The sequence below is a fragment of the Amia ocellicauda genome, chromosome 16, assembly GCF_036373705.1.
Source record: "Amia ocellicauda isolate fAmiCal2 chromosome 16, fAmiCal2.hap1, whole genome shotgun sequence".
Taxonomy (NCBI): domain Eukaryota; kingdom Metazoa; phylum Chordata; class Actinopteri; order Amiiformes; family Amiidae; genus Amia; species Amia ocellicauda.
Window position 1 is genome coordinate 5,473,837 of NC_089865.1, and position 26,786 is coordinate 5,500,622.

Consider the following 26,786-nt stretch of genomic DNA (forward strand, 5'->3'; position numbering starts at 1 on the left):
GCCGCCCGCAGGGGCTTGTGGGATACATACAGCGAGTTGGACATTTTTAATTATATTACTTTAAAGGGAGACCAAGAATATTTACACTGCGTATTTTTTCCACGAAAGTAAAGCAACTGCATCACACATTTTAGGCAATTTTCACTTTTGCTCTAGGTCTCTGGAAAAGCTCAAACTCTCACCGTCCTAAGCATACAAAATTTCAATACATATCACACCAGCCGTTTTTATTATGTAGTTTCACATCGTCGTTTTTTTATTAAAGACGTAAACCAGCTCTGATTATACGAACGGTTACTACTAGGACGAGTACTTGTGTGCCGTGTTTGTCCATATAAAGCAATGCTGAAATGAAAAGGTCTAAGTTAGTTTAGATTCTGCGTCAGTGAAGGCATCTGCTGTCTGATTCGCTATTTATCATTACACACTGAGGCTGAGATCCCTCTTCAGGTATATTAAATGCATAACTTTATTTGTTAAACATGCATATTGTGTGCAATAGTACGAGAGCAGCAGTGCAGTAAATCCCGACATAAATAAGGGTGAAAATGATCCACAGCAATGAATGTGATGGTGCTTATACTTTATTTGTAACAATCGGAATGACAGGCCCGTTATCTTCGCCGATAGTCAAAGTACTGTGGTCGTGATATCGCAAGTTTACATGCATTACACGTATACTGCTGAGCTCAGGGCTTTAAGCGTTCATAGAGTCGCACGTAGCGCCGGGACAGCTGCGCGTCGCTTTTAAGTGACGTGTGTCGCGGCTCAGTGACGTATGCAGTTGCTTTAGATACGTAGATCGCGTTTTGTTTTGTTTTGTTTCTGGTTTGAATGGAAAAGGTGCGTTTACGGCTCATAATTTCAATTCGGATTGCACTACACGTTTTCTGTGAACTGCAAATGGAGTTAATTTAATATGCAATGCATTTGTATATCAATTACTGATTATTTAAGTAGTAGGGTGTTTGATTATATTAAATTGTGTCATATTACTAGCATACATATTTGCGTTCGTGTACATTGTGCTTTATATGTGTATTTGTACAACTGATTTTTGAGGTAGGCTAAGTTATATCCTACCCAAATACATACAAAGTAACATTAATGCATTTTATGTATATAGTTAGCCTAACTATTTTTAGAAAATCCCTCTGATGTTACAATGTTTCAGAACAGGTCCATCGTTTTTGATATAATAATATATTGCGTTGTTTTATAACAGAATGTTGAATTAACGTTTTTTTATGCATTTATGCATTTTATACAAAATAACATCTTATATTTTATGAAGAAGAGCTTCACACAGCTAATTAACACCCGTCAATAACGTCATGACGTCATCAGGTTTTCCCATGACATCATATGCATGGATTGTAGGAACCCCGATTCATGTTTTCCCTTTTCATCACCTTTCAGTTCTAAAGAACACACCATGAATAAATCAGAAAATGAACAAGAGGCGGTCCATCCTGAAATACTGTCTTTAGCTGCTGAAATTGCGGATTGTACGCGAGAAGATTTGCCACTTCTTCTTTTGAAAATAAAAGGTAACACTGAGGCAAACTTCAGGATTATTTTGGAAAGAAATTCTCAAATATAAATGTACAATTGAGCCAATTGCCTATGAACATTTAGTCTGAAAATCTATCCCCTTCCTTATTTGTTAATGTGTCATATAGGATTTTATTTTGCTGGTTAATTTGAGTTTACAGAATTGGTAATGAATTATCAGCATGTTCTGTATTGAGTTGAAATGGTCTATGATTAAAAATAATATTAATAACTGCAATTTTGGTAAACATAGGTTTTTTTAATTCTTTTTAATGCTGTATTTTTTCTGTTGTCTTTTTCTCTAAAGACATTTTAGATAAAGAATCACTGGGGAGTAAACAGCTGGAAAAACTGAAACAAGACATCTACTCCTATGACCTCATTCAGTATTTTATGCTAATCTTAAAGCAAGATATCTCTAGAATTCAAGGTGGCTGGTCAACTGCTGTTCAGTTAGCAGAACTCTTAAGGTACACAATATTACCTGATCTCAACCCTTCCTTAATTAGGAAACGTTTCCTGGAATAAGGTTCTGTATTGAATATTCTCATTGCTGCCAATGTTTTGTTTGTAGAGAGAACTACCACACATGTTGGGAAAATATATTTATGTTTTACTATGCTATTTATGATCAAATAAGTAAATGTAAAAAATACTTGTATAAAATGAATACTTTGTTGTTATGTGTCAATTTTTAACTTTGTTTCTTTGCATTTAATATGATTGGAACTTGATGAAACCTGCTGAATAATTACCTGAATAATATTACTCCCACGTCATCCTCACGGTGTGAGCAGTGATCAATGTAAAGAGTGGATGGTTTCATTCATTCAGTTAATGAAATGTGTTTTCAATTGTGTTTCAGTCTGTGTTGTGTGGATCTGGATCCTAAAGAAGAAAAGAAGGAATTTTATGACAATGTTCTTCCTGCAGCAGCCGACTCTATGTTACTGCTGGGAAGACACTTGCAGGCACGGTTCTACGTTGCTGTCAAGGTAATTTGTTCCAATTGACTCTTTTTGATTAGGATTTAGAGAGTCATATCTGCATAATCAACAATGAAAAAGTAAGAAACAAAACCAGGAATCGGCCAACAGTGTTGGATATTACAGGAGGTTTTCAGGCTCCTTCTTTTGAATACAAATAATTTGCATCCAAACGTGTGTTGTGTTCTTTCTGACAGATGGTCTGGGTCTTTGAGTAATTACTTTAAGGAAAGTCTAATCCCCAGCTAGTGATTGAGACGTTGTCTTTATCCCTTTTCCCCATTTGCTTTCAGGGAATTTGCGTTCATCTTCACTTCTGTACTGTAATTGCTCACACACCTCTATACTTTTGTATTCCTTGTTTGAAGAATAAAACAGTTAACAGAACATTTTAAATGTATGACTATACTGTATGTGCTTACATACACAGATTTTAAACATACAACAAAATGTAATATTTGAGCAGAAGTCATTTAACAAAAAGGTTTATTTTTATTCTAAAAAGGATGAACAAAAAGCGTCCTTATTTCGCAACCTTCGCAAAGTGACCAACTCCATTTGTTGCCTGTGCAGAGGACACATTCCGTTAATTAAAACAAGTAAGTGAGAGGAATATGTGCTTCTACCAGCAGTTCACTATATAGGAATAGAAACCTGGCCTGCAAAATGCCTGCAGTTTGAAAGCAGTTACAGTTATCTACACAAAGTTTAACTATATTAAACTGGAATCACGCAGAAAGACCTGTGTATTTAGTACTTTAAAAACAATTTAAGATATTGCTTTTGTGTAACTTATAAGATCTGTTGGTCTGACAGGGCACAGGGAAGTTATTTGATTTAATGTGTTGTCTACTGTTACTTCAGAACTTTCTTCTTAAAGATGTCCAGACTCCCATATTCCATAAAATAACTTAATCCGTACAATCCCTAAAGTACAACATTCATGATGTTAGTTTTTTTTTGTTCGCTTGTTTATTCTTAACCATAAAAATGATTTGTATGAGCTTTCATTGAAATTCCTAACAGCTCTGCAGTCGGATCATTTTCTGCAGTTAATGCTGAGTGAAGATGTTGAATCTGACATCGTCGTGTTGTCACTGTTACAAAATCTTCTCAGAATTAATAGGTATGGATACGTCTTTCATTTTTCGTTTTAATATTGGTTTATGTTTAGATTACAGACAGTAATCGTAGAGTAGTAGACCATTCCGCTCTTCATTTTATTCTCCTTAATGCTTGTATAATTATTTTCATAGTGATTCTAATACCCCCTGTAATCTGTATATGTAGAACATATAGTGAGTTAGTGAGTGTAAAAACTTATAAGATGTCTGGGATCAAGGTGTCTGCTCTGTTGCAGGATCCTTGAAACATTAAAGTGATCTCATCTCATTTATAAGGTTTAATTCTGTATTTTTTCAGCGTGGTTCCGATGGAAATTGCGGAGAAAACAGTGGAGGACTTTTCAGATGAGCTCATTTTCAGACTCATATCAACAAACAATCCTGTGGTTGGAAGTGCCGCCACAAAGGCACTCGTTTTACTGGCAAGCAGTCCTGCCATAAAGACCATCTGTAGAAAGTATGAAGGTATGTCATTGAATTTCAAAATGGTGAGAGATGTTTAGGCTTGAAAAGGACTGTACATTTAAAACTGCTAATGACAGACTGTTTGTTAGAATTTTATATAAAGAGTTTCTCTTTGACCATTGAATTTGTATTTGTTTTTGGTCCAATCAGGTTCCCGCTTTCCCTTGAGAGAGAAATGGACCGGAAAAGGTTTTGACAAAGAACTTGGTCAGCTTTTGGAGCTACTCCATGCTGCATCACACCAGCCAGGGGAAGTGAAGGTTAGTAACTCTACTTCTCATCTGAATGAACAACAATGGCAAGTATCTGCATGACATAATGTGTCACTATTTATTCCATATTTAGAGATTACATCAAGCAGCATCGTTGATCCAAGCAGCCTGGAGATCCTATAAGACGAGAAAACGAATGAAAAAACTCCCAAGTGCCGTCAGTAGAATTCAGAAGAGTTTCCGGTAAAACGCAATCCTATAGAATATATCAAACATATTCACCTGCTGGGATATTGCTTCTGTTTTTCAACCATGTGTGGGTCATTTAACCTATTCAGTTTCCCCACCTTTTAATGTGGAAGCGACACAGTGAAAAAGGCCAGTGGCGTTAATTTAATGTAATACGATTTACCACAATGTTACTCGAAACTGCTTTAATGGCTATTGCATTACATCGCTAAACCACAAGATGGTGGTGGCAGTTACAGTTGTATATAAAATTGTACTAGAAAAGTTAGAGAGAATGTATTCAATTACAAAAGTCTTTCATGTCTGATAACTACAGTTGTGTGTGCATAACATGTTTTTATTAATTTGCCTGATGCCTTTATCCACAGAATCATAATGGGTTTAAAGTATCAATAAATGATACATATGCACCATTATATGTTACCAAAGCAAAATAGTTAAACTTGATATATAATTTTTCCTTTTAGACACAAAATAACTGAATTAACTTCATAACGCACTCGATGCTTTCAATTGTGCTTTAAGAGAAAGGTGCACCCGATTCTGATCTCTAATACATACTTTTGTACTTTTGTTGCCAGGTTCTTTTCTAGGGTCACAGGAAGGTTGTTTGCTTTGACTCTAACTGCACATGACAGTTATTGACATCATTCACCTGTGTTTTCCAGAGAGCGGAAGAAGCGTGAATCTCTGCTGTCCCAGAGGCAGAAGGAGGCACAGGAACTCAGACAGCAGCTGCAGCTCAGCAGACAGAGAGCCCTGCGGGAGTTCAGACAGAGACAGCTGGACCTGCTGGAGATAGTCCCCGCAGGTAAGGAGCCGCGTCTGTGTACGGGAAATGTGTCAAGGTGGTCGATGTATACAAAACCCTGGAAAATCTCCGGGTGAACGTTTTCACACATTTCCTGTAACATGTATGACGTTAAAGCGTCTCAAAATAATAATAAGCTGGCATTATCTGTTTTTTATATGAGTGCAAACACATGATGTTATTGCATAATGTTCATGTTGTCTGTATATATTTCATTCAGTCCAAAGTAAGAAAAAGTTTTAAATATGTCAATTTTATATGGAATGTTAAATCAACATTTTTTTACTTTATTTTCATTAAAAATGTATGTATTAGAGGCCCAAATAAATGATTATCAACACAAAATTTGAAATTGGACTGAAGAATGTAGGAATGCCTTATCCTGTGGCCCTTGATGTGCAGAGTTTGGTCCAGGACAATAAGCACCGATTGCTCGGTTGCTTGTCTGTAGGTCTGGTGGACCGGTTTTTACATGAACAGGAACAGAGGGCTGCAGTCGTGATCCAGAAGCAATGGAGGGGCCACAGAGAACGCAGGAAATTCCACCAGCAGAAGCAGGCGATGAAAGAGTTTAAGGCCGCCGTGACTTTACAGAGAGCAGTAAGTCACATTTACTGGAGCGTTTCGGTTTGTTTACCTTTAGAACAGAAACATCAAAAAATATGTGTTTAAAAATGTTATTAGTTGATCATACCTTAAAATAATAAGGTTAAAAAAAGGTAATTTTCCTTTTGTATTCATCTTTCAGTTTAGCAGCTTGAGCATGGCAGGTAATCTGCCGTGGTGTTTTTAATGCTTCCAGGCTCTTCGCTTTATGCAAAAAAGAAGGAATGCCAGGTGCTCCCTGTCCCCCTGGAAAGGACCGAGCGGATTGACTGATGAAAGAAGGGCTGAGTTAAAGAAAGTAGTAGAGGATTACATTGCTCTTCACCCTGTAAGTCAATGAACTCTGTGATCTTCAGATTGGCGTGCATTGGAACTGAATCCTGACACCGAGTCTTGTTTTTACATTTTTTTAGTTATTTATAGAGCAAGAATGAAATGTATAAAGCAGGGGTTCCCAATGTCTGGTGACGGAGGGCCAGTTTCCAGAGGTTGCATGGGATGGGGGATTTCCTATACATTTCTGTTAGGGAACATTTAATTGTTGTTTTATTATAAAACATCCTTTTTATTATAAAGGATAGTGACTACTAGGCAGCATTATTGGACATGTGGTTCAGGTTTAAAATGATCGTTTTTGAAAACCGTTCCGTGTTGCATCATTATTTATGGCAGATTTCTTCCAAGACATTTTTACGGCTGTCAACCTCAGATGCGGTAAGACGCGGCTCTGTATTCACTATACGTTCGAGTTTGCTAACGGACTCCACTGTGCTTTGTAGTCTCCTTCAGTGTTGATTGACAGCTGTAAGGAACTCCATCAGCAGACACAAGAAATGCTCAGACAGCATCTGATGAACCGGACGCTACACCGGAAGGCAGAGCAGCACCGGAAGTCACTCATTACACAGATTAACAGTGAAGTGGACCTGCTAATGAGTAAGTCCACACTTAACGTGCAATATTAACAGTTTATTGTCTCAAAGTTGTTTATGAAAAGCTAATTCTCTTCAAGTATGTATGTTAATGACACTTCTGTATCCTTTTAAAGCTTTCAGAAATAAATAATGTTGTAATGTAGTGAACCATTAAATAACTATTTACTTTCACCTGTTAATCAGTAGACTAACATCAGGGTGATTTACTGGCTGTTTTAAGGTGATTCACTTCAATTCCTCAAGGGCTACAGTCCTGTATGTTCTTTTTGGTAACTTCAGATCCTCCCCTGTTAATAATGACCTTAAAACAGAGGTTCAAGGAAATCCACCGGCGCTCTGGGTCCAGGAGTGAACATTAACTGTTTTACTGTAAAGTTTTTTTTTCCTTTCCGCATGTGAATGTATTATAACACATTTTCTGTCGGTTGTTTTACAAACAGATGCTCCAGGTTTGAAAGACGCTACAGAACAAGACATCAGCAAGTTCATGAGCCGGAGTGTTCCTGTGGCAGCCCGAGCCAAGCAATCCCACAACACCTTGCTTCAGTTCAATCGCTGGCCCTGGTGGAAGAAGCTCGGAGACGAATTTCTGGACCCTGAACAATTACCCAAAGATAACATGAATATTGATTTTGAGACATTGTACTTGGGTGGTAGCTGATGAACTTGATGATGCGCATTCTAATAATCTAACAAAACCTCAGTGGATATCTCTGACATTTAATTACTTTTTATCTGCTCTTTGTCTCGTGTTTTGTTCCTGTGTTCATTGAATTTTTAAGACTTCGAGTTAGGTAGGATGGTAATTTCTAACATAACTAGCTACATTTTGACATGTAAATATGCATAGAACATATTTTGTACGTATTAATCTTTCTCCACTCTTTTTAAGTTAAATTGTACAGTATTATTATGTGATAAATTATTTTATATAAAACTGCATATTGTTTTTATCTGATTAGAATGATTTCTGTTTAATACTTCCTTCAGTGTACAGAATAGTGTCTTCACAAGATCCCTTATATGGCTTAAAACATTAACAGGACATTAAACATTTCATAGCCACGTTAAGTCTTACATGTATTATTCTTTATAAACCCATGGAAGAACTGCTGGGAAAAGGTGTGAGGTGTTAGAAGATCAGATCACTTTTGCTTGTGAGAGAATGAAAATCAAAGCCCGTGTCCAGAATCAGCTCCTCTCGGATTACAAAGAAGACATTTATTTTTACGTATACATTGAAGGAGACTGGGAAAGTTCTCCCGGGTGGAATTAAATGTACTTCATCAACCTGTCGCCTGGAACAGAATTATATTTGAATGTAAAGCTGTGACTATAGCTTTTTCTTGCATGGCAACAAAGGGCTAACATGCTATCTATGGTGGGATTGCCCCTGTTTAGCTGACATTAAGTATACTTCTGTCTCTAAGCAACTTCTTTTCCCCAAGTACAGTATAGTATCACTGAACAACAAAGGGGCGGCTGGTCTGCTCAGTAAGTTAATAGTCTAACTGCAGGTCATGTTGTGCAGGATATCCACTGCACCGATGGATCCCATTTCAGGTTGTGTAATGCAACCTGAAACTCATTGATATCGAGGGGCTAGCAGAGCTATCCGGTGGCTTTTTAATCTTTTAATGTGTGCTGTATGTTAATCACTAGACTGTAGCGGCTATACTGTAGCAACTGTATAGAAAGAATGATAGTGACCATACTGATGAATATGGTACAACACTTTTTTAAAGAAAGCTAAATATAGGATCATTTAATTGTGATTCACTTATGCACACAACTCCCAACCTAATTTGTACTACTACTTACACCGATCAGCCATAACATTATGACCACTGACAGGTGAAGTGAATAACACTGATAATCTCGTTATCATGGCACCTGTCAGTGGGTGGGATATATTAGGCAGCAAGTGAACATTTTGTCCTCAAAGTTGATGTGTTAGAAGCAGGAAAAATGGGCAGCGTAAGGATCTGAGCGACTTTGACAAGGGCCACATTGTGATGGCTGGGTCAGAGCATCTCCAAAACTGCAGCTCTTGTGGGCTGTTCCCGGTCTGCAGTGGTCAGTACCTATCAAAAGTGGTCCAAGGAAGGAAAAGCGGTGAACCGGTGACAGGGTCATGGGCGGCCAAGGCTCATTGATGCACGTGGGGAGCGAAGGCTGGCCCGTGTGGTCCGATCCAACACACGAGCTACTGTAGCTCAAATTGCTGAAAAAGTGAATGCTGGTTCTGATAGAAAGGTGTCAGAACACACAGTGCATCGCAGTTTGTTGCGTATGGGGCTGCGTAGCCGCAGACCAGTCAGGGTGCCCATGCTGACCCCTGTCCACTGCCGAAAGCACCTACAATGGGCACGTGAGCATCAGAACTGGACCACGGAGCAATGGAAGAAGGTGGCCTGGTCTGATGAATCACGACTTTAAGGTGTTGACTTGGCCTCGAGCATGCGTGGGATGTGCTGGACAAACAAGTCCGATCCATGGAGGCCCCACCTGGCAACTTACAGGACTTAAAGGATCTGCTGCCAACGTCTTGGTGCCAGATACCACAGCACACCTTCAGAGGTCTAGTGGAGTCCATGCCTCGACGGGTCAGGGGGACCTACACAATATTAGGCAGGTGGTCATAATGTTATGGCTGATCGGTGTACACTAACCTTACTAGTAACCTGCATATGACTTTACAAAATAGCATATCCTGTGTACAAAAGTGCTGGCCCGTGCAGACAAAGTGTCCATGCAGTTATAGTTTTAATGGCTAATTGCTTTCGCTGCGTCAGCCAATCAGCAGCGCAGCCGGCGCTTGTCGGGGGTCGTTTCCAGAGAGACGCGCCGCCGCCGGGCTCAGTCGGGCTGCAGTCCTCGCTCCGGAGCTCCGGCAACAAAGGACACCCGACAGAGGAGCTCCCGGCTTAGCACCAGGGAAAAAAGTACCACAACCGGGAAAAAACGTCAGCCCGGCGATGCAGCTGCAGGGGCCGCGATGCGCTCCCGGGCTCTGATCGTGATTAGTCACATCGCCGGTCATTACCCACCGGCCGGCCCACAAGACACGCAAATACGGGATTTTTACCGGGGGAGGTCGAAATAACCCATTTGGTTGAAAATAGCAAGTTGCAAAAATGACCGGGACAGGTACGTAAAAGCACGTTCATACTATTTTTTGAATAGCGGGTAGAATTAAAGTGGCTACATTGTATCCTCGCTTGATCTTGCCGAAGTCCATACAAGTGACAGATAAAGACACTTCTCAGATAGCGGCTACTTCAGGAGACAGGACTGTATCTGCAAGTGTGAACTGACAGTGCATGCTATCCCCGGATATCCATCTTTATTTGTGCCAGCTGCAGTCATTGTTGGAAAAGCATCGCTCCACTGCTTTTGTTGACAGGGTTTCTGGATGCTTGTTGATGGATGTGCTCACGTAGCAGGGTCTGTTTTATTCACATTGTCTTGTTAATAAGGTGCACTGGGCTTATCTCACCTTACACACGTTATTTTTTGGTATTGCTTCACGTTTTTACCGTGACAGATGGGTAACTAAGGTCCACGTGTTGTCCCTATCCATGAGGAAGATGTACGTACAAAAATGTAGGCTGATATTTTCTATGTACACTCTCCAAGTAAAATAATGTTTGCTCGCTGTGTGTATTGTAGTATATTTGTATTAATTATGGTACACAGGTGATGTGTTCCATGTGTATGGGATAGTATATGTAGACCGTTTGTATCCTTAAACGGACTATTTTAGTTAATATGATAAATGTCCCTTTTTCACTTTTTACACGGATAACACTATGAAAAATACAAAATATCTAAAATCTAACAAAAGCGGGAAGTAGTGTTTTGGATGTTTTCCTGCATTAAATAGTGTGAGGGGGAGGGGAGAGAGAGCCAGAATGATAACATTTATGAATTCATCGTTTTCTCTGATCGAGGTCTTCTGTTTTTCATTGCATCTTCAAATCAATTGAATTGGCATTGTCAGCAAAGAAGGAAAGTACACTGTGGAGGAATAAATCAGATTAGAAAGAGCTTAATCGGAGACTTATTTGTGTATGTGAAGCCAAACCTCCAGCGGTACTGCCCTGCAGGGTTAATAACATTGACGTTATTTAAATGTCTTGTGCTGAGAACAAACGATTTCATGTTTCTGAAAACCCCATCTGACGGACTCATTTTGGTCTAATGCAGTACATAAAACAGAAGTCAGATGAAACAAATGAAACCGGCACAGCAAACACAATGGCCTTGACTGGGACTGAAATGGTGAATTTATTATTTTAATATGACTTCTTCCAGGGAGGAACAGAAAAGTGGTCATAAAAAACAGATACCACAAAATGTCTAATGTACACAAACTAGTGAAAACGCAGTGTGACAGTGTTACTCTATTAATTGGCAGGTATAGAGGCAGGCTACAAATATTAAAATATTCCTAAACTACAGAAAAACAACCAGAAACGAGCATAGTATTACTAACACTAACATTTTCCAAGCATTAGACCCTTAAGATTACACAGAAAGAGGTTTCAGTGGGGGTTGTGTGTGTGTGTGTGTGTGTGTGTGTGTGTGTGTGTGGCATGACTGCAGGTTCCTAGGAGACGCAGTAAACTGACAACAGAGCTTGAGTGTCTACCAGCCCCTGTCTGTGTGGTCTCTGTGAGGGGCAGGAGTCCAGCTGAAGACTGACCATGTCACTGGTATACGGCTACTTGTAAATAATTAAGTATGAACAATATATTGCAGAGAAGCAGCAGTGTCTGCGTGAGCACACCTCGGGACTCCTGGACATAAGCAGACTGCGTCCACAGCCCTGCTGGCAAGGTTCAAGCTTAATAGCTGGTTGGAAGCAGGGTACGTCTGTCATTCGGCTTTGAAAACTGTGGAGTGGATGGCGATGGGAGAGACTGGTACCACGATGCCAGATAGACCTTGATTAAGTACTGGACGCTCTGCCCGGGTTGTGTACCATTCTCGGTTTTGTTAGCTTGAAAGAAGGCAGGCTGTTGTCACGTTCATAGTGGAGGAGATCGGAAATGGGGAAATTAGGAACGGTGCCATCGATCAGTGGTAGGTGTAGGTGTAGGCCCTGTGTGGTGATGACCTCATGCTAATGTTTATTACACAGCATAAGGAACTGATTGCGTTCTCTCAGTTTTTTTGGCTAGTTTGTTTTCTTATACAGGAAGTAAACCGTACTTCAAAAATACCGAGTATTTTTGAAGGTTTAAGTAGCCCCCCTTTACATGTACCAGCGATTAACACATTAAATATTGATTCCCATTGATTTTGTGGAGTGGTTCTAAGGAACGCCTACTGTTTGATTGCACATTAAGAAGGATGGGGCATCTTGGTCATTGTTTTAAATATCTTTTAGAAGTCCTCAGAGACCTCAGCCATTTGTCACCCAATACTACACACTCATAAAATTGCCTTGTGACTCTCCCTGGGGTGTACAGACACAGGACCTTCATCTCTTAATGCTTAATGGGCAGTGCTTTTCTTTTGCTTTTACTATTGACTTAAAGTGTAAGCAAAAGTAAGTAATCCTATGGAAATACACACATCGTCTTAATTTGAAGACAATCAGCTGACAGCACAGAGATTATGGTGGGTTCTCTAATCATTGGGCATTGATCACATAATTAGGATCTAGATTTGACAACCTGAGGCCCGTACAGTGGCTATGAAGGTAGTGTAAAACAAAGCAGGAAAGCCAATTGTCTGTTTAAATAGTATTTCCATGATGCTACCATATTTTAATTAGAATTAGTGTTGTCTGCTATAGGAATCTATGCAGAAAGGTCTTGCTCTCTTCCAAACATTCATAATGGACTGATTTAATTGACTAAGAGCACATGAGGTAGTCTATGCTATAGCGAGCTGAATCTGCGAAGTAAGCTCCCTTTGTTTCTGAGAAAATAACTTTGATTGATTTGAATGATATATATATATCGAACAAAGGTCAGGTAACACCGCTGTCAGTTTGATTACTTCCGTCCGGCATGTCTTTCTGAGTACTAACAGCAAAAGTCAATAACATCTGAGTTAATAAGACAGGGTAATTACTTAAGCAGAGTCACTGTATCTTGTTGGCAGACATTGAGTTCCCAGCATGAAGCTGATGTGGAAACGAAGCACATTTAAAGTAATGCACTCCGCAGCCCTTTTAATTTAGACTGAGATGTCATTACTAGATAGGTTTTAATTGTTTTCCATTAAGGAATTGTCCTGGGTCATGACTGCTGGGAGAAGGAATTTACTTTATAATAACTTCAGTGCACCTAATGTGTATTTAGGAGATTTCAGACTCTCTTTCCATCACCTCCCCTTTTACTCCTCTCAGATATAATACTTAGTCCAATTAAAACAAATGGAGTGAAGCAGTTGAACAGAATTGAAAACAAGTATCTGTTTTTTTCTGTTCTATCACGTTGGGTTGTTTTCGACTGATGCTGCTGAATTTGTGTAGCAGCCGTGTTGGATTAATATTTCAATACCAAGCCTTGCTGTGGATAAAATAACTGCATTGTCAAAAGCAAAAGCCTCACAGTTCTTTTTTCTGCTGACGTGGGTAGTTGTTACGATGTATTTGTGTGTTCACGTATTATAGTATGGAAAAAAAGATGATCTGAAAAATAAAAATCTCAGATTAGGGTCTTTAATCTTTGTTATACTACTACTATTACTATAATTGCATACAAATCCAAGCAATATGATTGTTTTATTAGTCAGTTTGGGAGGCAGTCCCATGCACTAGACAGCTGTCATGTTTTTAAGGGAACAACTCTCTTGAAACGGAGGTGGTAAGGGTACTGTGCACCTGCCCTTCCTCGAACACACTTCCTACTTACTAAACAATAGAATTCTGCTGCAAAACAAATGCAGGACATACATAAACAAATCAGAAGCAAAACGATGAGAGGACTTGAATCGGGTTATCCTATATAAGCTCTCCCAGGGTGAACTGCAGTGGCCAAAGCCATAACGTAACATTGTGTTTTTGTGTTGTTTTGTTTAGATTGTGTTCTGTGTCATTGTGACTCAGTTCTTCACAGACAAAGAGCTTTTCTTCTGTTTTAGTTCTTTTTTGCTTATAAATGGTTCTCATTGTGTCTTATAAAATCACAACAGGCAGCTGCGTATGTCTGACGGTAGATGGAGACACGAGAGACATTGTGTTTTGTTTTAAAACATCTTCCTAGTTGCAATAAACAACCCATACGAGAGGCAGGCCGTTAACGGACCCACAAACATGCAAAGTTTAAAAGCCCGTCATTGTGCACCGCTGCCGATGATCTTCAAGGGTAAATAAAGGGCACACAGCTGGCTCAGATCACACCATTCATGAAAATTACAGGAGTTTTTTAAAGAAAAGTTTGTTGGGAAATAATCAATTAAATATCAGAATAAACAGAAAAACCTCTACATTTGTGTCTTATCTTTATACTTTGCTACTGCTGCTTTCTGCCTGGACTGATTTGTATGCCCAGGGGAAAGAGTAGTGGAAAGTTAGAGGGTCATGTCAAGTAAAATGCTAATACCAGCACTTCACTTCCACGGTCTGCCCAGCGGTGAATCCTGCTGGGAGAGGTCCAGGACAGGAATGGCTCAAGACGTCACGGCTGCCTTCGTGACTGCTGCTGTGCGGCTCAGGCCGGGAAGATAGACGTTAAGGAGATTGATATAATTTAGCCACATGTTGTTTTGCTTGTCTTAATGTAATGCCTGAATTAAATAGCTTGCAAAATCCATAACAAGCCTATGGTGCTTTGAAGACTCGGTCACATTACTGAATTACAGATGCCGGCAGTAAGAGCTGTATCGCTTTAGATAAATTCAAGTCACTTTAATATTTACCTGTGATGTTCTATGTGTGTGGTATCGAACTTGTTTATATACAAACTTCCATTCAGCGCTTATGAGAGGCAAAATGGTAAACATTTATCAACATTACTACTCCATTAGCATTGACAGACATACATTTAACATGTATAACCAGAATAAATCAGTATTATTATTATTATTGTATTTGTATTTGTGCAAATACTTTGATCAAATCTACAAATACTCCAATGAGAGATTTACTTGTAATAATAAAAGGTATTCATTTAACAACATTTGTATGATTGGGATAATTGATTACCATAAACCTGTTCATGACTAGTGTTACAGTCACTGTCAAAGCCGAAAATATATCATGCAATTATCCGAGTGCACCGATGAAACATCCAGACCCCAGGGAAACAGTCACACTTAAGGGATTTTCTTAGTACGGTCTATTCGAATGCAGCTGTTTTATTCCTGATTTGCCCTCTATATCACTCTGTGTGTTTAGTTATGGATGAGTGGCAGTAGGGACCAACAATGCATCTGCAATGCAAGCTATTTATAGGAGCGTTAGGTCATCTCTCTAGCCCCATCTTCGTGGGAAAGCTTACTTGATTTTCAAGAATATGACCGGTTACAAACATTATACTGGCTGAGTGACAGGTTCATATATATTCTTAAATAAAATGCATTGAAGTACATTCACAGTGAAGCTTTTATGAAAAATGTTCCATGTATGCATTATTTATTTACCTGGAGTTTTAAATCACGTGATCAGGTTTTAAATGAATGTATAACCGTCTTTAACAGTGTGATTGGAAATTAAAATGCACATCAGGTACAGGTACAGTAATTTGCTTTTTTAGGTTCTTTTCAAAGTAGCTGAGTCGGCACATACATTAGAATGGCAGCCCAATGTGAAAGGGTTAGTAAGTCGGTATTTAATGTGCTGAAAGCCAGCGGTAGCATATTAAAAAACAGTTTTAATCACATCACTCACTCAAGCCTTCAATTTATTTTCAGTAACTGCAAAAGGATTGATCTGAGTGTCCTTTTTCGGTTCTCTCTTACTCTCACTTAGTGGAGTAATCTACAGTGGGACAGAAATATTTTAAATCCTGCCGGGCTCTACTGAATACATTTAAAAGAAGATTGGAAAGCTTTATTTAAATAAATAATGTAATCACTTATCGAACAAGCAAGATGCCAGAATAGAGTCCTCGTCCCATCTGCCTTTCTTTTCTCTTGTTCTATGTTCTTAAATGAAACCGCCGTGTGTGTATCCCATTCCTTTAAATCACCTGTCAGCCTTCATTAGTATAAATATTACAAAACAGTTTCTGGTATCGATAAATACTCTAGACCGTACAAATACATTTTCATGATTTACTGAAGTAACATTATCCTTTCAAGTTGAAGAAGAGACATTAATACGTGATGTGGCAGCCATCAGCATGTAATGCCTTAATGTGATTATGTGTGAGAGATTTTCATGCAGGTGGTCACATTGGGGGAATGTTGATTTGTTAACGGCAGCTGCTGTTCGCATATGTTTTCTAAAGGGTTTATGTCCCGGCTGCCAGGTAAGAAGTTCAATGCCCTTTTACTGGTTTTACTGGTATACTGGTTGACTGTTAAGCTGGTGGTAGCACTTTCTTGCAGTCTATGCTAATATATCTTGATGAGAGAAGATGTATCTTCTTGAAATGAGGTGACAAGCTGCATAGTGCTTTAAATATTGCATTTCTGGATGACTGTGCTGACAAAGTGGTTGGCATACATTTTGCTTATAAAGTAGTATAAAAGTTAAATAACAATAAAGAGCCAAAAGCAGATTTTAAACCAAGGAAATATTCATAATATATTGGAATACTGATTTCTGGAGGTGCAGGGTGAAACTTTGATAATAATAGCCAAGATATTATGACTGGAGAGTCTTACAGGGAGGCAAGATGTCACAGTCGAATAGATGAAAACCCTTTCAAGATCTTTGGTTCATTTTTTAAAACTGTAACTGGATTTTCTCTCTAAAGATTGAAGTGATAGCTAATCAATATGTATTATTTCCCTTTGTTATCATGTTTTATATGTGTATTATTTTCTTATTGCAGACATTCTCAATTTATATTCAGTGTTCATTATTTCCTTCCTTTTTTTGTATTGAGTGATTTCAAATGTTTCTTTTTACATATCTTTTGTTGCGTAAATCTGAAATCTTCAAAAGCATTCCTCATCTTTTTAGTATAGGTATTAAATGATTTTAAGTAATCTAGAGGAATTAAGCTGAATAGAGGAATGGGTTGAGAGTACGCATCTTATTTCCAGCATTCCCTAACTCCTTTTGGTTGGTATGGATTACTCAAATTAACTGTGATGAAATTATTCCAGATTTACGTATTCCCGAAGGCCATCATTACTGATATTTCCTCAAAATCTTATATTAATGCATAAAGCTAATCAGTAGGAGAAATATAGGTAATGTATACTTTTAGTCTTGCATCTTTTCTTATTACCCGAGACCTGTCACATTTCTGAAATTGTGACGTTTGTCTAGTTTAGTTGTGTGTCTGGTCATGACACACAATCACATGACATGTCTGGTCATGAAGATCTCTCATTGGCTGAGAGAAATCTTCTTTACTTGTAAGAGAATAAGGTGATGCATCCTCTGAGAATGCATGAACAATCACAAAGCACAATAAGTCTGCAGGCATTTAGCAACTATTTAGTTCAGGTGCCTGAAAAACTTCTCCCATGAGGTATTTTTGTGGTTTCCTTGACATCAGTCAATCAGTTCTGATTATCTAGTGCCTTCCTCCTTTCATTTCAAAGTTCGGTACAGTTGAATTTAAGGGGACTGTTTTAAATTCAAAGGGTAAAAGTTATAATATGGATCCAAGAAAGCAATAACAATGCATATGAAAGGACTGGAAAAAGAAAAGGATAAAAAATATGAATCAGCCTAACTATTTTTATTTTTGGTGTTTAGTCTACATTTAACATAACACTTTTCATGGTTGTTTAATTTGTATGCATTTATTCTATACCAGGTGATTGAACATGATTTATCTTCCTTGTGTAAAGCAGTACTCAAAAATGAAGCCTTTATGATAAGGAGAAAGATCATCTGTAAACTGTATTTCTGCTCTGATAACATGGCATTGTTTTAATGTTGCAGCTTAAGTGGAATGTGACATTTTCTTTCCAGAATGTAGGGCATCTATGGCACTGTAGTCATTGCATAAAACATGACGCAAATGCTTGAGCTTGGGTTTGACAGGCTGATCAATACATTGATGGAACTTTCCAAGTAAACATTGAACGTGAATAACTGGTCAGTCAGTTGTGCCCTTTGAGTAAATGTGCTAGTGGCTTAAACATTGCATAAGCTAAAATAAGTGGATCGTAAAGTATTGTACAATTAAGATTTTTATTTTATATCTTTAAAATGATTTGGTTCATGAAGTTGTTTCCTCTTCAGTTGTGCCTCCAAACAGTGTAATGTTATTCAAGTGCTTAATAGAGGTCAATTCATCAGCATAATTTCTCACCGGTCCTGTTAAGTGAAGTGATACTGTTTGCTTCATGACCTGTACTCAATAACAATCTTAAGAGCTGATCTATTATCCATAATCCATTAACCGTCAAGCTGAATTTAGTGATACTTCTAAATAATGTGTTATATGTACAGCAAAGCCCTGCATGAAAATAAGTTGGCCAAATAGGCCTACACGAATGGAAATGAATATTGAAAAATAAATATGGGTGATGCCAAAGCTCTTTGTAAAGTCAAGGTTAGTTGCATGTTTCCGTTAAAAAAAATCTTTCCTTTGTGCATTGTACTGTGCAGGTGATCCATTGATTAATGAGTTTTCCGTCTTGTCAACATTAAAGTTGCATTGTGTCCCACAATGACATTACAGTTGCCAAGTTTGCTGTCTGTACAACCGTACAAAGAACAAGCAAAAAATAGAATGTTTACGACTTCCTGCTACATTAAAAACATTTTCAAATGCACATCAGATATTGTTCCTCCCTGTTTTAATGACATTCATGGCCGTAGTATTACTAATAGTGGGGGTTTAGAGAGACTTGTGTTTTATATCGGTCATGACACGCATGCAGAAAAATAAGTTGGCGTCCAATATTCACAGCACATTGGGTCTCACAACTCTGTTGGCTATTTTTACAACCTGCTCCAAGAATTTTAATTATTGTTAGACAATCCAGTTTTTATTGGTATTGATTATGTTATTATTTCAGATGTCCATTGAAATAAAAGTCAGTGTGAATGTTACTTTTTGTTCCATACAAGATTTGAAGCAGGCACAGCTGAAAGATAAAAGAAAATGATGGATATGAAAACAAATAGCCTACTTTTTAACTATACATTTAATTTTCTGTATTTCTAACTTGCAAAGACACTTCTCATTCTATATTTTAAGCCAGGAAATGAGTATTGCAACTGCTAGTCAACAACAACCAGTATAGTTAGTAGGATACTACTAACTAGTATGGTATTTTTACAACACTAAAGATTATAACAAGATGTATATAATCCTCTGCATCTTTGCGATCCAAAGTGATGTATCATCCCAGATACTAAATTTAGTTTTAGCTGCAAAGAACCTATACGTAGGTTCGTACTGAAAGAACATTTCTCGGTAAAAGGCGGCCCATGATTCAGTGATCAGCGTGTGGGGTGATTAATTATTTAGGAGCTGGTAGAATCCTCATAAATTGTAATAATGGAGTCCTCCAGTACAGCAACACTGCAGCTCGTATTGTCCTGCCTGTCACAGCCATCTGCATTGCACACTCCCTTTGCACTGTCCATAGGAGTTCAACATCATGGGTTATAATTTGCGTTCACCAGAAATTGACTCCTCTAAAGGCAAAGGAACATATAATAGTTTGAATTAGCATTGGTTCGATCTAGCTTAGCAGTAGGTCTGGATTTAGCAGTTTGTTTCAGAGACACTATGCTCACACAGTTTTGCTTGTCAGTGTCTACGGTGCAACATTTTTGAGAGAACCCAGTAATATGGACATGCAGCTGATTTGCTGCAGTGGCAATGATTATAATGTGAATAGGGAATTAGCACTTTAAGGAAATGCAACACCATCACATATTGAAATCGGATAGAAACAGATATCCCCTCTGTGGAGGAGCAAACATTATCCAGCAGAATCTCACAGTGTGACGTAGACATCCTCGGATGTGTTGAGGTTTTATACATTTCCATACAAAAAAACTTGTAAAAACAACAGACAAACAATAAAAAAATATGCTACCTACATTTATATATACCACACAAATTTATATTTATTAATTTATGTTAGTAAAACATAAACCACTACGATAAAAAAGGTTTAAAATAAATACTATTTTAAGAATCTATGGTTTAAGAAAATTCCCAAACTATGCCAATAAACCACTCGGATACAGTTTATAAGCTGTTTTACACTTACATTTAGTAACTGTGAATAAAATACGGTAGCAGTAATGTTAGTTTAATCCTTGTATATTGTCCTCTCAATGCAGGGTTACTATGACGGGTGCTATCACAGCACATAGCTGCTGGTTTTATTGATTATGATACTTGTAAAACATTTTAAAACAGCTGTTACAAAATGGATTATTCACTGAAGGAGAAAATAAAAACACTTTCTGGCCCGTAAACTGTGACGCTATTGAGTTCATTTTAGGTGAGTAGCCAATAATAAATACTATGTAATTTTAAATGCCTTCAGGGAGATCTGTATTGAATGTCTGTTAATGGAGGATCTGGATAGTTTTTTTTCCATTTCAGATATCCTTTTGAAGAAAGATTATTGAGATGAAACAAAAACAAAGCAAGAGTAATTGCTGTGTACTTTTTTTGTATTGACTAAGCCTTTGACAGATTGCTTTCAAAGGCAATAAATGGCAACAGAGGAGCTGCTGATACCCTGCCCTCAGACTGTTTTTCCATAAAGCCCTTGCTGCTCCCAATAGGACATGGATGGTTATATTAAGTTAGAGGCTTTACTACAAGATTAACCCAGTTTTGTATGCATCCAGAATGCCAAGCAGATTTTCTTAAAACAGTGGCTCGCAAATTAAGATCCCACAATGATTGGTCATGGGAAGTTAAAAGCAACGGTTGGCGAACACTGCCCGTCTTACACACTGGATGCTGTTCTTGTATAGTGTAATCTCAACAAATCAAATCTTCCGACTGTCAATGCAATGAATAGAACAATTTTTGGAACATGTATAAACTGTTTGTATGGCACATTATCCATATGTTTAATTTTATCAATATAACCCATTTACTTTTAATTACATTTTAAAGAATACTTGTGGCTTTTAGTTCCACCACAGAGGAAGTCTTTACAGTGGGGAGATCTTTATTTATTTTATTTTTTTAATTAAGCAGATGCATTTTCCCTCAGAGAAGAAATAATCTCTAATTACCCTGGCCTCTTAATTTGCGTTACATGTAATCTCATTGGCAAAAAGTGATAGCAGTAACATTAGCTAGTGTGATTAAGTAGAATTAAATAAAGTGAATTAAAGAGGCCCTGTCAAAGGATTACTGAAACGGCATGACTGAGTTGGGTGTTTGGGGGGAAAACCGAAGGAGACCTGGAATTCCACACTCCTCCGTTTGCGCAGATCTCTCTCTTCCCTCAGCTATAGTACCGCTTCATCCAGTCGCCATGCCAACCTAGGGGAGTTTTTAGGAGCATGCTCAGTGAGGCCATTTCTCTTGTAACAATAGCTGAGGAGAGTACTTGCATTCGCGTGTGAAGCTCGCCAGATAATGGACTGAAAGGCATGCAGGAGTCTTTTCTGCGGAGTTGGTACTGCTAATTTCTGAATGGCCGTGATGTCTAGGCTACTCAAGAAGACATTTACCATGATTTAAAATGCAGGTTAGAATACTACATCATGTCATTTTAAAAATTGTATTTGATCATTCTGCTTAATAGAAGCAATTGATATCCAGATCGTAATGATTCTGTTTTCTTCCGATATAATTAGACAAAGAAAATCTGCTTGTCAGACATTCGTTGTAGTTTTTAATTTCATTTAATGATAGTGTCATATAAACCATTTTGTATTGTATTTCTTGTTGTATTTAAATACTGTACAGTAATGTGTACTATTCCAGATGTATGTACCACAGTAAATGTGCATGGTAATTTGTCAGCTTTCCTGTGGTTATACCAAGCATTTACTTCACTTTGCCATTTTATTTTTCATGATTTGTGTTGCTGTACTATACTTCTCTATGATTTGCCATGATGTGACTTTGCTTTCCTATAGTTTCACCATGGTATACTGCAGTAAACTTTTATACTGTTGTTGGGACATGATACCATAACACATTTAATTGATTGTTTAAATAGGAATGGGACAATTATTAATGTGCAAAATGGAGGTACCAGTTTGGACAGATGTTCAGACCTGGTCCTGGAGTACCATCCTGTTCAGTTATCTGAGAGCTCACTTAAAATGAAATCCTAATTCAATATCACTGTCAGATGTACAAGTGAACTGTGAGTGAAGTATCGGGGAAATGTGGTATGGCTATAGTAAATTGATATTTAAAGTTTAATCATTGCAATGTTCTGGATGAGAGAGAAATACCAGGTTACAATTTGAAAATGCAAAACCAAATATTCTGACATTTAAATAGATTATGTGACGGTATCATAATGAGAGAATCTATTCACAGTCCAGCTGCCCTGCTTCATTGTAGACCATGCTGTGCTTGACAGTCAGATGTGTTATTGACGAATCCTGGGCCTTCGGACAGCATGGTATTGCTTTGGTGCTTTTCAAAAGCAAAAAGCCCTCTGGTCTTGGAATCATTATGCTGCCCATTGCCTTTCTAAAGAACTAGAGACACTGCGATCGCATGAAACAATTTGAAAATGTGCTAATTAATCTATGGATTGATCCATTGATCAATCTCATTCTCTTACCAGGATGCGTAGTGTACAGAACAAGATCATTACGGAGCATGTCAGCTGACCTTGCCTGTGGCATGTGTGCCTTCATTGATAGCAGAGCACTTATCTAATGTAGGTTAGGACTGCAGCGCTGCCAATAGTTTCAATTTTTCATTGTGTGAGAGGCAACAGATTGTAGAGCAGACATCGTTTATCTTGTAAGAAATTGAGAAATAAACTGAGCTGACACATCCAGGTTAGCAATGGTCAGGGGAACAACTGCTTTGCTGGAGCATGGAGAGCAGAACTTCTGGAAAATATAGGTTTGAACCTCGGGAAAATGACGTAGTCAGCAAGTTCACATGTGTCGGGCAGAAACATTTCCTTATTGATTAACTGTTCATATAACTGATCTCCATTTAGTCATGGAAAATGTTTGCCTCTATTTTAAGAGCTGTATTTTAGATGTGAAACTAGTTCCAGAAGTAAATTAATAATTGAAATATTGCTGTATGTGTGTGCGTGTGTGTGTCTGTGTTTGTGTCTGTGTGTCTGTGAGAGTGCGTGTGTGTGTTCCACACATGGAGTGAAGATGACAGCTGATCAATAACTCTCCTCCAATCAGTAATTCCCAGTCCTGTTTTCACCTAAAGATGCTGAAAGGATGTTGCCAAGGCAGTGAACCCAGGAGATGGGCTCTCGGCTCACCCACCCTTCCATTGTTGGCAATGCTTAAGTCTGGTGTGTATTGTACTCTATCAGTCATTATAGAAAAGCACCAAGTATGTGTGTGCTTGATATTGAAATTGTTGTTCAAAGGGATTACACCTGGCTGGTGGTATTTTGCAAAATGTCCCATAACCTCACTGGCATGTCTAGTGGGTTAATTGCACCCATCTCAACTGAGAAAGTATCTCAACACTGTAGTTATATGAAATCTTGTGGGAATCCATTTGGGAGATTGCAAGATGAAATGAAAGTTCCAGATGAGAGGAGGCCAATCTAACCGTTGTGGTCATCTGGTCTCCTCAGGCCTGAAGTTAGTGGCACTTATTTTCTTAATTAATGCCCATTGATCCTGATCTCAGTTATTCAAACTAAAGGTCAGTCCCCTTTAGGTTTTGTTTCCTTGCTTAATATTTCCAAGGTTTAAAGATTACATTCCTTTTAACAGTTTGTGTGACTTTCCTTTCAATAGTATTTTGATTGCAGAAAATGTAGAAACTGTTATCTAATGACCTAGGACATTCCTGGCATGAAATAAAAGGTTGAAATATTTTAATTTGGAGAGATGGGAATTACTGAAAGGTTGTTGACATTTTCTTACTGCGTCTTAATGAGTCATCCCTTCCGCACATTCAAACCCACTAAGGATTCGTATGTACTCTTGAGTAAGATGATGCGCATGAGATCACGTATTTAATCACATTCAAATATCTGTTCTTCTGTCGTTTTCAGATGGTTTGATGATGGTGTTATTTGTTTATTGTTTGTGAAGGTTGATGTACCAGCTTTCCAGTTGTATTTACACTTTTTATTTTTTTGTGCTGCTTTTATCTAATTAAGAATATTAACAAATATGAACGAAAGTATGTTGCTTGTTTAGTCATTAAATAATACTTAAAAAGTAATTTCTTGCAGCATACAATGACAGTTTCCCAGTAGGATATTGTAATTTCAGCTGACAAAATATCATTATCTTAATTAACACTGCACACCTAGGGCTAATAGTTCCGCACTTGGTTTTGTTCTGTGTTTCTAGTACCTGTGTCATTATGGGGTTTTTAATGTTATGTTCTTGCTCCATTCATGTTCATTCCAACTTAAATTGAGATTAAACAGGAGAATACATTAATTTATCTGCCTTCAACTTGAAAAACAAGCCATGGTTAATGTTGGTTAAGTGGTAGAGATGTTCAGGTAAAAAGCATATTCAGCAAATGAGTTGATGTCAACTGAGTGCTGTGATTTTCAAGTGCTTTTCAACAGATGGCCATGGAAGAGGAATCGAGAGAGATTAATATTTAAGTTTAACCAAAAGAAAGACTGCTGACATACTGGTGTTCTTTTATAACAAATTCAGAACCTTGGACAGCACTGCTTCAAAAACACCAGAATTGTAAATGGATCTCTGTTGTGTTATTGAGGGTATGTTGTAAAATTGTACTCTATGAAATACTGTCACAATAACACATACATCAACGTTTTCAGACCAAGGAATCAATTAAAATATAATTGAATCGTAGCCTTTCAAACCGAAGATGTCACATTGTAATTCTCTTGAAAAAGTCTAATGGATTTCTTGCTTATTGATTTTATCATGAGAAAAGCAGCTTTAAGGAAGCTTAATTTCCTTTAAAGGGATGCTATTCCAATCAGTGTACTGTTAGATTACATTATATAATGTGGACTTATTTTGTTTCAGCATCCCAGGATTGCATTTGCATTTCATTAACAATGTTGGGCTCCTGAACAAATGATCAGGATTTTGCAAGCATTTTCCCCTACATTTAGATTTTATAGAGCTTATTTTAAAATATTTTTTAATGGAATATGCGCATATAGGTGGTCCATTATCGTAAATGTTTCATGGACTAATATATTGTAATGACACACTAATTGGCACTACTCTTGTGGTATTGTTATCACAATTTATTTTTGTGATATTTTTCATGTTATATTATGTGGCCGTTGATATCACATTTTTAAGAAAATGTGATTTAAACTACAAAAATCACATGAATAAATTAACACTAATCGACAGTCTCTTTGTCTTGTACAGATAGAAGATAAGGCATTTTCATAATACAATTTAATATTAAAGAAAATTTGTTTCTATCAAGTATTATTTTATACACCAACATGAAAGATGAAAGCAGAAAAGGAGCTTCCTGGTGGTGCTTTTTGAGTGCAACGTTGGAGATGCAAAGCAACTTGGGTATTAAGAGACAAGATGACTTTGCTTATGAGAGAGTCAAGCAGAAATCAAAGTATGAATCCATAATGTATGGAATCCTACTACTAAGACTGAGAATAAATTTAAGTCTAACTGGGTGGAATTTGGTTTTCAGAAAACTGTTTGACTGTATTGCAAACCTAGGATTATAGATAGTCAGTATGTTATGTGCAGTTTTATCTTGATTTGAGTGAATGGAGTGTATGGTTGCTTTCCTTTGCCATGTATCCACATGAGCTTGTGGAAAAATAACTGAGCAGATGTCTTTTGCTCACCCATTTTCCTCAGATGAAGTAACACCTTTGTAGTCACTGTGTATGTCAATGTTTTTGTAATCAAAGACAGCTGGGCCTGTACCAGGAAAAATGAATAAAAGAACAGTTATTATTTTAGTCTGCAATTCAAAGTTTCACACCTTGGTAAAGAAAATACTAATTAGAGAGAGAGGCATCAATCAGTGTATTAGGTAATTCCCATTATTTACTTCGTAGTAGCTAATTTGTGATATGCGGAAATGTCGTCGCTGAACCTTACTGTTACAGTTAGGAATCTTAATGACTGTTGAAATGTTCAGTCTGAGCAAATGCTGCCTGCATATATTGCACGAGGTATTGATCACAAAAATGCTGAGGGTTGACTTTTTGTTAAAAGAATAAGGTAAGTACATTAAAAATAAATGGGCCCCGCTGTGTCCTTAGGTTTGATAGGACACTTTCAGGTTCTTTGAGGTTGCTTTGAGGGTCTAACCTCACAAGAGCAATGTCATACCATAATGGGTGGATTATTAGAGAAATTTGACTGTTTTCTGCATTTTATTTATTTTTTTCAGAATTGTAATATTTCTGCATTTCCTGTAATTGTGTACTTCCACTGAGACTGACTCATTTTGAACCATTTATTTGAGGATGCAGTATTTGCAAATCTGCAATATTTCAGATAGTCTTTGGACGTGGTGAAACAAAAGCTGTCCTGTGTCCATTGCGATTTACATCCCATTTGACTTTTGAGGGATCATCATGATCTTGGGATTAAGGGACAAACTCCCACTAGTTCTAATGCGACAACTACAATTCTGTCCCCAGTGTTGAGAATTGTA

The 26,786-nt window shown here is 37.8% G+C and overlaps 2 protein-coding genes across 3 annotated transcripts in view; both read left to right on the forward strand.

Moving 5' to 3' along the window:
* Window positions 1–18: 18 nt before the first annotated feature.
* Window positions 19–8,008, forward strand: iqcb1 (IQ motif containing B1). 2 transcript variants are annotated; one of them, XM_066687615.1, is made up of 14 exons: window positions 19–450; window positions 1,420–1,550; window positions 1,862–2,024; window positions 2,420–2,549; window positions 3,046–3,139; window positions 3,567–3,666; window positions 3,963–4,129; window positions 4,280–4,389; window positions 4,475–4,584; window positions 5,259–5,401; window positions 5,853–6,001; window positions 6,204–6,335; window positions 6,787–6,943; window positions 7,383–8,008. In XM_066687615.1, exons 2-14 carry the CDS (start codon window positions 1,436–1,438, stop codon window positions 7,601–7,603), a joined length of 1,791 nt encoding a protein of 596 aa, XP_066543712.1. In that variant the 5' UTR covers window positions 19–450; window positions 1,420–1,435; the 3' UTR covers window positions 7,604–8,008. The 2 variants fall into 2 exon arrangements, with proteins under 2 accessions (XP_066543712.1, XP_066543711.1); XM_066687614.1 differs by lacking the exon at window positions 19–450 and adding an exon at window positions 477–843.
* Window positions 8,009–9,813: 1,805 nt separating this feature from the next.
* arhgef49 (Rho guanine nucleotide exchange factor 49) overlaps window positions 9,814–26,786 on the forward strand; it is a 34,396-nt gene continuing 17,423 nt past the window's right edge. Inside the window, exon 1 of the mRNA XM_066687285.1 lies at window positions 9,814–10,092. The gene's annotated coding sequence lies outside the window, so the exon portion shown is untranslated. The remainder of the gene's footprint in view (window positions 10,093–26,786) is intronic.